At 40.4% G+C, this 13,990-nt stretch overlaps 2 protein-coding genes across 9 annotated transcripts in view; one reads left to right on the top strand and one right to left on the bottom strand.

Annotated features, from left to right (window-relative positions):
• The window catches only part of SYCP1 (synaptonemal complex protein 1), a 147,407-nt gene that overhangs the window by 111,909 nt on the left and 21,508 nt on the right, over positions 1-13,990 (top strand). The window lies entirely within an intron of this gene.
• Positions 7,047-13,990, bottom strand: part of TSPAN2 (tetraspanin 2) — a 106,051-nt gene continuing 99,107 nt past the window's right edge. For both annotated transcript variants that reach the window (XM_059884780.1, XM_059884781.1), the window contains one exon: positions 7,047-12,705. In XM_059884780.1, coding sequence (XP_059740763.1) covers positions 7,498-8,616 — 1,119 coding nt within the window. In that variant the 5' untranslated portion in view covers positions 8,617-12,705 and the 3' untranslated portion in view covers positions 7,047-7,497. The remainder of the gene's footprint in view (positions 12,706-13,990) is intronic.

Genomic DNA, 13,990 nt, shown 5'->3' with positions numbered 1-13,990 from the left:
TTTTTAGGCTTACTTGTTCAGTCGCGCTGTGGGGGAGGGCGGGAGGGATGCTGCAAACAAATAACACTGGTGTGGGCTCGCAGTGCCTCAGCCACCCTGGGTCTGCCCCTGCTCACGGCGCGTGTAGCCTCCCTGTCCACACTGCTCGGACTCTAGGTTGTTCCGCTGGGAACAATCCGAGGCCGGCCGTGGGCTGCATGCACCTCCCAGGTCCAAGCCGCTCAGGTTCAGGCACTCGGGTAGTCCTCAGAGGCGCAGACTCAGTTGGGCCTGCGTTTTGTGCTCTTCCCAGGTCCGAGCAGCTCAGGTGATGAGGTGTTTGGCGAGCGCCAATGCTGCGACTTATCGCCTCCCCGCCACTCGGTTATCTGGGTGTAAAACCGGCGCACCTTCTCAGGCAGATGTTGACCGTCCAGACCCCCAAGAAGTTTTAGTTAGCAAAGAAGCCTGCTTACAGTTTTATAGATAATGTCTCTCTGGGGCTGCGATTGCCCCCTTCTGGCTCTGGCTGCCTGTCACCGGAGGGGGAAGGTCTGCAGCCGGCTATCTCTGTTCAGTCCTTTGTTCCGTGCGCGGGCCTGGCAGTCTTAGGTTAGGGCTGGCTTTTCGCGTGGTAGATATCCCACAGTCTGGTTTTGCTAGCCCAAATTATTTCGCTCAGATAGCGCTCAGGGTATTCAGGCCAGATTCTTACTCTCAGCGATGCAGCCCACGCCGTGCCTCCCTGCCCAGCCCCCGCTTGCTAATGGCGGATGCAGGCAGATGCAGGCATCTGCGCTGGTTCTCCGCTGGGGGCGTTACCGTAGGGCTCGCAATCTGCGAGTTTTAATTGTTTATTTATTTTTTCTCCCTGTTATGTTGCCCTCTGTGCTTCCAAAGCTCGGCACAGATTTGGCAGTGAGAAGGTTTCCTGGTGTTTGGAAACTTCTCTCTTTTTAAGATTCCCTTCCCGGGACGGAACTCTGTCCCTCCCTCTTTTGTCTCTTTTTTTTGTCTTTAATATTTTTTCCTACCTCCTTTCGAAGAGTTGGGTTGCTTTTCTGGGTGCCTGATGTCCTCTGCCGGCATTCAGAAGTTGTTTTGTGGAATTTACTCGACGTTTAAATGCTCTTTTGATGAATTTGTGGGGGAGAAAGTGTTCTCCCCGTCCTACTCCTCCGCCATCTTGGCTCCTCCCCCCATCTTGGCTCCTCCCCTATTTTAACCTTTTATCAGGTATATGGTTTGCAAATATTTGGCAGTGTTTTGCATAGTTGGGAAAGCTAGGTGCTTACTCTCATGGTCTCACTTTCCTGCATGGGAGAAATTGCTGACTGACAGGTTCTCTCTTGCCACTGTGCTGTACTGTCTTGGGAGACGGAGTACTGTTTATTTGCTAAGTCTTGTCTGACTCTTTATGACCCCATGGACTATCGCCTGGCAGGCTAATGGCAGCCCACTCCAGGATTCTTGTCTGGGAAGGGTGGTGACATGGATAAAATGAAACTGTTTCTCTTCTTCAGTGTGTTCAATCTGGGATTTTTTTTTTTTTTTTTTTTTTTTTTGCTTTAGGGGTGTGCTAGAATTTCTACTGGACTCCAGAACTTCCACAGAGGTATTCTCATCTATGGATGATTGTCAAAATCTGTGTTCTTGTTGAGGAGGATGGTAAAAATGCCTGTTCTCCTATTTTGCTGAAATCACTCTCCCCTTTTTCCTAATATAAGTATTTATAAAGCATTATAAATTTCTCTTTCAGTACTGCTTTGGCTATGTCCCATATATTTTGATATATTGTGTTTTTGTTTTCATTCAGTTCTTACAGTTTTATATTTCTTTGAGATTTCTTTGACTCATTGATTATTTAGAAGTTTGTTTTAAATTTTCACGTGTTCAAAGATTTTCCTGTTGTCTTTCTGTTACTGATTTCTAGTTTAATTACATTGTAATCAGAGAATACAATCTTTATGATTTCTATATTTGTCTGTGGGATACTATTAACAGAAGCACCATAGACTGAAAGGCCTAAATAATAAGTATTATTTCCCACAGTTCTGGAGGCTCTCAGTCTGAGATCAAGGTACCAGCATGATAAAGTTCTGTTCAGGGCCCATTTCCTGGCTTGTAGATAGTAGCCTTCTTGCTGTGTCTTCACATGGCTGAGAGAGAACTCTGGTTACTTCATCTCCTTATAAGGGTACCAGTACCATCATAAGGGATTCACTTCCATGACCTCATCCAAACCCAATTACTTCTCAAAGGCTGTACCTCCTTTGGCCGCACCATACCACATTGTGGGTTAAGGCCTTGATATATGAATTTTGGGGAGATAAAAACATTCAGTCCATAGAAATTTGTTCTTTTGAATTTGTTGAGGTTTGCTTTATGGCCCAGGGTATGGTCTGTCTTGGGGATGATCTATAGGTGCTTGAAGCAAGTGTATGTTATGCTATTGTTGGTGTACTGCAAATGTCAGTTAACTCTAATTAGTTGTATTGTTCACATTTTATACATTTTTGCTGACTTTGGCCTTGTAATTTTATCAGTTGCTGAAAGAAGAGTGTTAAAAGCCCCCAATTTTGTTTGTCTCCTGTCTCAGCTCTGTTTCAGTTCAGTTCAGTTGCTCAGTCATGTCTGACTCTGCGACGCCATGGACTACAGCACGCCAGGCTTCTCTGTCCATCACCAACTCCCGGAGCCTACTCAAACTCATGTCCATGTGTCGGTGATGCCATCCAACCATCTCACCCTCTGTCGTCCCCTTCTCATCCTGCCTTCAATCTTTTCCAGCATCAGGGTCTTTTCCGATGAGTCAGTTCTTTGCATCATGTGGCCAAAGTATTGGAGTTTCAGCTTCAGCATCAGTCCTTCTAATGAATATTCAGGACTGATTTCCTTTAGGATGGACTGGTTGGATCTGCTTGCAGTCCAAGGGACTCTCAGGAGTCTTCTTCAACATCATAGTTCAAAAGCATCAATTTTTTGGTGCTCAGCTTTCTTTATAGTCCATCTCTCACATCTGTACATGACTACTGGAAAAAACGGAGCTTTGACTAGACGGACCTTTGTTGGTAAAGTAATGTCTCTGCTTAAGTTTCAAAAAAGTTTCACTGACATACAATTTATGTACTATACAGTCACCCATTTTAAGTGTACAATTCTATGGTTTTAAATATATTAACAGTTATGTAACTGTCACTGCCTCAGAGTTTCAGAATATATGTATCAACCACCAAGCAGCCATTATAGCTGGCCTCTTGGTCTCATCGGCAAATTCACTAGCTCTAGTCAGTCACTAATCTACTTTCTGTTTCTATAAGATTTACCTATTCTGAATATTTCACTTAAATGGAATCATGTAATATATGGTCTTGTGACTGGCTTCTTTTCACTTTAGCATAATGTCTTCAAAGTCCAGCTATGATGGTAAAGAATCTGCCTGTGGTGTGGGAAATGTAGGTTCAATCCCTGGGTCAGGAAGATCCCCTGAAAAAGAATATGGCAACCCACTCCAGTGTTCTTGTCTGGAAAATTCCATGGATGGAGGAACCTGGCAGGCTATAGTCCATGGCATCGCAAAGAGTTGGACACAACTGGGTGACTAACACACACTCATGTGTCCTAGAATATACAGTATTTCATTCCTATTTTACTGCTGAATGATATTTTATTGTATGGATATATTATTTTATTTATCCATTAATCAGTTGATGGAAACTTGGATTGTTTTCATTTTAACTTATGAATAATGGTGTTAAGAATATTGTGTACAAGTTTTGTAAGGATATATGTTTTCATTTTTCTTGATTATATTTAGGAGTAGAGGCTGGGTAATATGGTTTCTCTGTTTCATATTTTAAGATACTACCTAACTGTACCATTTTGGATTTCCACTATCTATGCATCAAGGTCTTAATTTTTCTATTACCTCACCAATACTTGTTGTCTCTTTTCAGATTATAGTCATCCAGGGGGATGTGGCATGGTATATCACTGTGTTTTGATTTGTATTTTCTTAATGGCTAATGGTATTGATCATCTTTTCATGTGCTATTGACATTTATATCCATTTTGGAGATATCTCTACTCAAATACTTTGCCCATTTTAAAATTAGGGTTCCATTACGTTCCATCCAGTCGCTCAGTCATGTCAGACTCTTTGTGACCCCATGGACTGCAGCATACCAGGCCTACCTGACCATCACGAACTCCTGGAGTTTACCCAAACTCAACTCCATTGGTTGGTGATGCCATCCAACCATTTCATCCTCTGTCTTCCCCTTCTCCTCTAGCCTTCAATCTTTCCCAGCATCAGGCTCTTTTCCAATGAGTCAGCTCTTTGCATTGGGTGGCCAAAGTATTGGAGTTTCAGCTTCAATATCACTCCTTCCATTGAATACTCAGGACTGATCTCCTTTAGGATGGACTGGTTGGATCTCCTTGCAGTCCAAGGGACTCTCATGAGTCTTCTCCAACACCACAGTTAAAAGTATCAATTCTTTGGTGCTCAGCTTTCTTTAAAGTCCAACTCTCACATCCATACATGACTATGGGTAAAACCATAGCCTTGACTAGACGGACCTTTGTTGGCAAAGTAACGTCTCTGCTTTTTAATATGCTGTCAGGTTGGTCATAACTTTTCTTCCAAGGAGCAAAAATCTTTTAATTTCATGGCTGCAGTCACTATCTACAGTGATTCTGGAGCCCCCCAAAATAAAGTCAGCCACTGTTTCCACTGTTTCCCCATCAATTTGCCATGAAGTTATGGGACCAGATGACATGATCTTAGTTTTCTGAATGTTGAGCTTTAAGCCAGCTTTTTCACTCTCCTCTTTCACTTTCAACAAGAGGCTCTTTAGTTCTTCACTTTCTGCCATAAGATGGTATCATCTGGATATCTGAGGTTATTGATATTTCTCCCGGCAATCTTGATTCCAGCTTGTGCTTCATCCAGCCTGGCATTTCGCATGATGTACTCTGCATAGAAGTTAAATAAGCATACTGACAATATACAGTCTTGACGTACTTCTTTTCCTATTTGGAACCAGTCTATTGTTCCATATCCAGTTCTAACTGTTGCTTCCTGACCTGCATACAGATTTGTCAAGAGGCATGTCAGGTGGTCTGGTATTCACATCTCTTTCAGAATTTTCCACAGTTTATTGTGATCCACACAGTCAAAGGCTTTGGCAAAGTCAATAGAGCAGAAGTAGGTGTTTTTATGGAACTCTTTTACTTTTTTGAAGATCCAGCAGATGTTGGCAATTTGATCTCTGGTTCCTCTGCCTTTTCTAAAACCAGCTTGAACATCAGGAAGTTCATAGTTCACACTGTTGAAGCCTGGCTTGGAGAATTTGAGCATTACTTTACTAGTATGTGAGATAAGTGCAATTGTGCGGTAGTTGGAGCATTCTTTGGCATTGCCTTTATTTGGGATTGGGATGAAAACTGACCTTTTCCAGTCCTGTGGCTACTGCTGACTTTTCCAAATTTGCTGGCATATTGAGTGCAGCACTTTCACGGCATCATCTTTCAGGATTTGAAATTGCTCAGCTGGGATTCCATCACCTCCACTAGCTTTGTTCGTAGTGTTGCTTCCTAAGGCCCACTTGACTTCACATTCCAGGATGTCTGGCTCTAGGTGAGTGATCACACCATGGTGATTATCTTGGTCGTGAAGATCTTTTTTGTACAGTTCTTCTGTGTATTCTTGCCACCTCTTCTTAATATCTTCTGCTTCTGTTAAGTCCATACCATTTCTGTCCTTTATTGAGCCCACCTTTGCATTAAATGGTCCCTTGGTATCTCTAATTTTCTTGAAGAGATCTCTAGTCTTTTCCATTATATTGTTTTCCTCTGTTTCTTTGCATTGATCACTGAGGAAGGCTTTCATATCTCTCTTTGCTATTCTTTGGAACTCTGCATTCAGACGTGTATGTCTTTCCTTTTCTCCTTTGCTTTTGGCATCTTTTCTTTTCTCAGCTATTTGTAAGGCCTCCTCAGACAGCCATTTTGCTTTTCTTCCATTTCTTTTTCTTGGGATGGTCTTGATCTCTGTCTCCTGTACAATGTCATGAACCTCTGCCCATAGTTCATCAGGCACTCTATCAGATCTAGTCCCTTAAATCTATTTCTCACTTCCACTGTATAATTGTAAGGGATTTGGTTTAGGTCATACCTGAATGGTAAAGCGTCTGTCTACAATGCGGGAGACCCGGGTTTGATCCCTGGGTTGGGAAGATCCCTTGGAGAAGGAAATGGCAATCCACTCCAGTACTATTGCCTGGAAAATCCCATGGACAGAGAAGCCTGGTAGGCTACAGTCCATGGGGTTGCAAAGAGTTGGACACAACTGAGCGACTTCACGTTCATGTTCATGTTTGAATAGTCTGGTGGTTTTCCCTACTTTCTTCAATTTAAGTCTGAATTTGCCAATAAGGAGTTCATGATCTGAGCCACAGTCAGCTCCCGGTCTTGTTTTTGCTGACTGTATAGAGCTTCTCCAAGTTTGGCTGCAAAGTATATAATCAGTCTGATTTCAGTGTTGACCATCTGGTGATGTCCATGTGTAAAGTCTTCTCTTGTGTTATTGGAGGAGGGTGTTTGCTATGACCAGTGCGTTCTCTTAGAAAAACTCTATTAGCCTGTGCCCTGCTTCATTCTGTACTCCAAGGCCAAATTTGCCTGTTACTCCAGGTGTTTCTTGACTTCCTACTTTTGCATTCTAGTCCCCTATAATGAAAAGGACATCTTTTTTGGGTGTTAGTTCTAGAAGGTCTAGTAAGTCTTCATAGAACCGTTCAACTTCAGCTTCTTCAGCATTACTGGTCAGGGCATAGACTTGAATTACTGTGATATTGAATGGTTTGCCTTGGAAATGAACAGGGATCATTCTGTCATTTTTGAGATTGCATCCAAGTACTGCATTTCGGACCCTTTTGTTGACTATCATGGCTACTCCATTTTTTCTAAGGTACTCTTGCCCACAGTAGTAGATATAATGGTACTTATTTTTTATTTTATTTATTTTTTAAAATATAAATTAATTTATTTTAATTGGAGGCTAATTACTTTACAGTATTTTATTGGTTACAATATTGTATTGGTTTTGCCATACATCGATATGAATCTGCCACTGGTGTACATGTGTTCCCCATCCTTAACCCACCTCCCTCCCCATACAATCCGTCTGGGTCATCCCAGTGCACCAGCCCCAAGCATCCTGTATCCTGCATCAAACCTGGACTGGTGATTCGTTTCACATATGATAATATACATGTTTCAATGCCATTCTCCCAAATCATCCCACCCTCGCCCTCTCCCAGAGTCCAAAAGACTGTTCTGTACCTCTGTGTCTCTTTTGCTATCTCTCATACAGGGTTATCGTTACCATCTTTCTAAATTCCATATATATAGTTTGTTATACTGTATTGGTGTTTTTCTTTCTGGCTTACTTCACTCTGTATAATAGGCTCCAGTTCCATCCACTTCATTAGAAATGATTCAAATGTATTCTTTTTAATGGCTTGAGTAATACTCCATTGTGTATATGTACCACAGCTTTCTTATCCATTCGTCTGCTGATGAACATCTAGGTTGCTTCCGTGTCCTGACTATTATAAACAGTGCTGTGATGAACATTGGGGTGCACGTGTCTCTTTCAGTTCTGGTTTCCTTGGTGTGTATGCCCAGCAGTGGGCTTGCTGAGTCATATGGCAGTTCTACTTCCAGTTTTTTAAGGAATCTCCACACTGTTCTCCATAGTGGCTGTACTAGTTTGCATTCCCACCAACAGTGTACGAGGGTTCCCTTTTCTGCACACCCTCTCAAGCATTTATTGCTTATAGACTTTTGGATAGTAGCCATTCTGACTGGCATGAAATGGTACCTCATAGTGGTTTTGATGTGCATTTCTCTGATAATGAGTGATGTTGAGCATCTTTTCATGTGTTTGTTAGCCCTCTGTATGTCTTCTTTGGAGAAATGTCTATTTAGTTCTTTGGCCCATTTTTTGATTGGGTCATTTGTTTTTCTGGAATTGAGCTGCAAGAATTGCTTGTATATTTTTGAGATTAATTCTTTGTCAGTTGCTCCATTTGCTATTATTTTCTCCCATTCTGAAGGCTGTATTTTTACCTTGCAGAAGCTTTTAATTTTAATTAGGTCCCATTTGTTTATTTTTGCTTTTATTTCCATTACTTTGAGAGGTGGGTCATAGAGGATCCTGCTGTGATGTATGTCGGAGAGTGTTTTGCCTATGTTCTCCTCTAGGAGTTTTATAGTTTCTGGTCTTACATTTAGATCTTTACTCCATTTTGAGTTTGTTTTTGTGTATGGTGTTAGAAAGTGTTCTAGTTTCATTCTGTTACAAGTGGTTGACCAGTTTTCCCAGCACCACTTGTTAAAGAGATTGTCTTTTCTCCATTGTATATTCTTGCCTCCTTTGTCAAAGATAAGGTGTCCATAGGTGCGTGGGTTTATCTCTGGGCTTTCTATTTTGTTCCATTGATCTATATTTCTGTCTTGACAAGTACAGTCAAGACAGCCACAGTCTGTCAAGACAGTACCATACTGTCTTGATGACTGTGGCTTTGTAGTAGAGCCTGAAGTCAGGTAAGTTGATTCCTCCAGTTCCATTCTTCTTTCTCAAGATAGCTTTGGCTATTCGAAGTTTTTTGTATTTCCATACAAATTGTGAAATTATTTGTTCTAGCTCTGTGAAAAATACTGTTGGTAGCTTGATATAGGGTACTATCAAGTATCTGTGAAAAATACTGTGGGTAGCTTGCACTGATTATATAGATTGCTTTGGGTAGTATACTCATTTTCACTATATTGATTCTTCTGATCCATGAACACGGTATATTTCTCCATCTATTAGTGTCCTCTCTGATTTCTTTCACCAGTGTTTTATGATTTTCTATATATAGGTCTTTAGTTTCTTTAGGTAGATATGTTCTTAAGTATTTTATTCTTTTTGTTGCAATGGTGAATGGAATTGTTTCCTTAATTTCTCTTTCTATTTTCTCATTATTAGTGTATAGGAATGCAAGGGATTTCTCTGTGTTAATTTTATACCCTGCAACTTTACTATATTCATTGATTAGCCCTAGAGCTCTAGCTCTAGTAATTTTCTGGTGGAGTCTTTAGGGTTTTCTATGTAGAGGATCATGTCATCTGCAAACAGTGAGAATTTTATTTCTTCTCCAATTTGGATTCCTTTTATTTCTTTTTCTGCTCTGATTGCTGTGGCCAATACTTCCAAAACTATGTTGAATAGTAGTGGTGAGAGCGGGCACCCTTGTCTTGTTCCCGACTTTAGGGGAAATGTTTTTAATTTTTCACCATTGAGGATAATGTTTGGTATGGGTTTGTCATATATAGATTTTATTATGTTGAGGTATGTTCCTTCTATTCCTGCTTTCTGGAGGGTTTTTATAATAAATGGATGTTGAATTTTGTCAAAGGCTTTCTCTGCATCTATTAAGATAATCATATGGCTTTTATTTTTTATTTGTTAATGTGGTGTATTACATTGATTGATTTGCAGATATTGAAGAATCCTTGCATCCCTGGGATAAAGCCCACTTAGTCATGATGTATGATCTTTTTAATATGTTGTTGGATTCTGATTGCTAGAATTCTGTTAAGGATTTTTGCATTGATGTTCATCAGTGATATTGGCCTGTAGTTTTCTCTTTCTGTGGCATCTTTGTCAGGTTTTGGTATTAGGGTGATGGTGGCCTCATAGAATGAGTTTGGAAGTTTACCTTCCTCTGCAATTTTTTGGAAGAGTTTCAGCAGGATAGGTGTCAGCTCTTCTCTAAATTTTTGGTAGAATTCAGCTGTGAAGCCGTCTGGACCTGGGCTTTTGTTTGCTGGAGGATTTCTGATTACAGTTTCAATGTCCATGCTTGTGATGGGTCTGTTAAGATTTTCTATTTCTTCCTGGTTCAGTTTTGGAAAGTTGTACTTTTCTAAGAATTTGTCCATTTCTTCCACATTGTCCATTTTATTGGCATATAATTGCTGATAGTCGTCTCTTATGATCCTTTGTATTTCTGTGTTGTCTGTTGTGATCTCTCCATTTTCATTTCTAATTTTATTGATTTGATTTTTCTCTCTTTGTTTCTTGATGGGTCTGGCTAGTGGTTTGTCAATTTTATTTATCCTCTCAAAGAACCAGCTTTTGGCTTTGTTGATTTTTGCTATAGTCTCTTATTTCTTTTGCATTTATTTCTGCCCTAATTTTTAAGATTTCTTTCCTTCTACTGACCCTGGGGTTCTTCATTTCTTCCTTTTCTAGTTGCTTTAGGTGTACAGTTAGGTTATTTATTTGACTTTTTTCTTGTTTCTTGAGGTATGCCTGTATTGCTATAAACCTTCCCCTTTGCACTGCTTTTACAGTGTCCCACAAATTTTGGGTTGTTGTGTTTTCATTTTCATTCATTTTTATGCATATTTTGATTTCTTTTTAGATTTCTTCTGTGATTTGTTGGTTATTCAGCAGCATGTTGTTCAGCCTCCATATGTTGGAATTTTTAATAGTTTTTCTCCTGTAATTGAGATCTAATCTTACTGCATTATGGTCAGAAAAGATGATTAGAATGATTTCAATTTTTTTGAATTTACCAAGGCTAGATTTATGGCCCAGGATATGATCTATCCTGGAGAAGGTTCAGTGTGTGCTTGAGAAAAAAGGTGAAATTCATTGTTTTGCGGTGAAATGTCCTATAGATATGAATTAGGTCTAACTGGTCTATTGTATCATTTAAAGTTTGTGTTTTCTTGTTAATTTTCTGTTTAGTTGATCTATCCATAGATGTGAGTGGAGTACTAAAGTCTCCCACTATTATTGTGTTCTTGTTAATTTCCCCTTTCATACTTGTTAGCATTTGCCTTACATATTGCGTTGCTCCTATGTTGGGTGCATATATATTTATAATTGTTATATCTTCTTCTTGGATTGATCCTTTGATCATTATGTAGTGACCGTCTTTGTCTCTTTTCACAGCCTTTGTTTTAAAGTCTATTTTATCTGATATGAGTATTGCTACTCCTGCTACCTTTGGGCTTTATTTGCATGGAATATCTTTTTCCAGCCCTTCACTTTCAGTCTGTATGTGTCCCTGGTTTCAAGGTGGGTTTCTTGTAGAGAACATATATAGGGGTCTTGTTTTTGTATCCATTCAGCCAGTCTTTGTCTTTTGGTTGGGGAATTCAACCCATTTACATTTATGGTAATTATTGATGAGTATGATCCCATTGCCATTTACTTTATTATTTTGGGTTCGAGCTTATACACCGTTTTTGTCTCCTGTCTAGAGAATATCCTTTAGCATTTGTTGGAGAGCTGGTTTGGTGGTGCTGAATTCTCTCAGCTTTTGCTTGTCTGTAAAGCTTTTGATTTCTCCTTCATACTTGAATGAGATCCTTGCTGGGTACAGTAATCTGGGCTGTAGGTTATTTTCTTTCATCACTTTTAAGTATGTCCTGCCATTCTCTCCTGGCCTGAAGAGTTTCTGTTGAAAGATCAGCTGTTTTCCTTATGGGAATCCCATTGTTGTTTTTCCCTTGCTGCATTTAATATTTGTTCTTTGTGTTTGATCTTTGTTAATTTGATTAATATGTGTCTTGTGGTGTCTTGCCTTGGGTTTATCCTGTTTGGGACTCTCTGGGTTTCTTGGACTTGGGTGATTATTTCCTTCCCCATTTTAGGGAAGTTTTCCACTATTATCTCCTCAAGTATTTTCTCATGGTCTTTCTTTTTGTCTTCTTCTTCTGAGACTCCTATGATTCAAATGTTGGGGCATTTAACATTGTCCTGGAGGTCTCTGAGATTGTCCTCATTTCTTTTAATTCGTTTTTCTTTTTTCCTCTCTGATTCATTTATTTCTACCATTCTATCTTCCACCTTATGTATACTATCTTCTGCCTCCATTATTCTACTGTTGGTTCCCTCCAGAGTGTTCTTGATCTCATTTATTGCATTATTCATTATATATTGACTCTTTTTTATTTCTTCTAGGTCCTTGTTAAACCTTTCTTGCATGTTCTCAATCCTTATCTCCAGGCTATTTATCTGTAACTCCATTTTGTTTTCAAGATTTTAGATCATTTTCACTATCATTATTTGGAATTCTTTATCAGGTAGATTCCCTATCTCTTCCTCGTTTGTTTGGTTTGGTGGGCATTTATCCTGTTCCTTTACCTGTTGGGTATTCCTCTGCCTCTTCATCTTGTTTATATTGCTGTGTTTGGGGTGGCCTTTCTGTATTCTGGCAGTTTGTGGAGTTCTCTTTATTGTGGAGTTTCCTCACTGTGGGTGGAGTTGGACGGGTGGCTTGTCAAGGTTTCCTGGTTAGGGAAGCTTGTGTCGATGTTCTGGTGGGTGGAGCTGGATTTCTTCTCTCTGGAGTACAGTGAAGTGTCCAGTAATGAATTTTGAGACGTCAGTGGGTTTGGAGTGACTTTGGGCAACCTGTATATTGAAGCTCAGGGCTATGTTCCTGTGTTTCTGGATAATTTGCATGGTATGTCTTGCTCTGGAACTTGTTGGCCCTTGGGTGGTGCTTGGTTTCAGTGTAGGTATGGAGGCGTTTGATGAGCTCCTGTCGATTAATGTTCCCTGGAGTTAGGAGTTCTCTGGTGTTCTCAGGATTTGAACTTAAGCCTCCTGCCTCTGGTTTTCAGTCTTATTCTTACAGTAGCCTCAGACTTCTCCATCTATACAGCACCGATGATAAAACATGTAGGTTAAAGATGGAAAGTTTCTCCTCAGTGAGGGACACCCAGAGAGGTTCACAGAGTTACATGGAGAAGAGAAGAAAGAGGAGGGATATAGAGGTGACCAGAAGGAGAAGAAGGGAAATCCAAAGGGGAGAGAGCAAGCTAGCCATTAATCACTTCCCTATGTGCTCTTCACAGTCTGGACCCCTCAGAGATGTTCACGGAGTTACACAGAGAAGAGGGAGGAAGGAGACAGAGGTGGCAAGGAGGATAAAGGGGGGAATCGAAAGGAGAGAGACAGATCCAGCCAGTAATCAGTTCCCTGTGTTCTCCACAGCCCAGAACACACAAAGAGATTCACAGAGTTGGGTAGAGAAGAGAAGGGTGAGGGAGGAGATAGAGGCAACCTGGTGGAGAAAAAGGAGAGTCCAAAGGGGGAGAGAGCAGTCAAGCCAGTAATCTCGCTCCCAAGTAAAAATGGGTACTGAAGATTGGGTTCTTAAAGGTACAAAATTGGTAACAAATACCAAAAATTAAAGATTAAAAATCTAGAGGTTGGATTCTCAAAAATACAATATTAAAGGAAAAAAGTCACAAAAATTATAAAAAATATATATATATGAAGTTTGCTTTAAAAAATAGGGTCTTTTTTTTTTGCAAAGTAGTAGTAGGTTATAAAAATGAAAATTAAAAGAGAGAGGACTTAAAAATTTTTTTTTAATTTAAAGAATGATAATAGTAAATATATATCTAGGACTTTCTCTGATGTTGTTGTGGACAGTGTGGGGTCAGTTCGTTTTCAGATAGTTCCTTGATCCGGCTTATACTTCTCAAGATCTATAGGCCCCTTCCTATGTGGTTGGGTGCTAACTATAGGGTTTTAATCTATTGCACCTGTCACTTCCAAGGTGGTTCCCTCCGTTTTAGCTTCTTGTTTGCTGGTCTCTTCAGTGTCTAATTTCTACCTGACACAAGGGGGCGGTGATGGTCACTTTTTTAAGCTCACTTGTTCAGATGTGCTATGGGGAGGGAGGGACGCTGCAAACAAATAACCCTGGTGTGTCCTCGCAGTGTCTAAGCCACACTGGGTTTGCCCCTGCTCCTGGTGTGTGCTTTCCCAGTCTACACTGCTTAGGCTCTAGTTGCTCTGCTGGGAACTGTCTGAGGCCGGCTCTGGGTTGTATGCACCTCCCAGGTCTAAGCCGCTCAGGTTCAGGTACTCAGGTACTCCACAAAGATGCTGATTCTGTTGGGCCTGCATTTTGTGCCCTTCCCAGGTCCG

Source organism: Bos taurus, chromosome 3 (genome assembly GCF_002263795.3).
Source record: "Bos taurus isolate L1 Dominette 01449 registration number 42190680 breed Hereford chromosome 3, ARS-UCD2.0, whole genome shotgun sequence".
Lineage (NCBI taxonomy): Eukaryota > Metazoa > Chordata > Mammalia > Artiodactyla > Bovidae > Bos > Bos taurus.
Note: the sequence above shows the minus strand (reverse complement) of the source record. Positions and strands in the feature narration are given on the sequence as shown.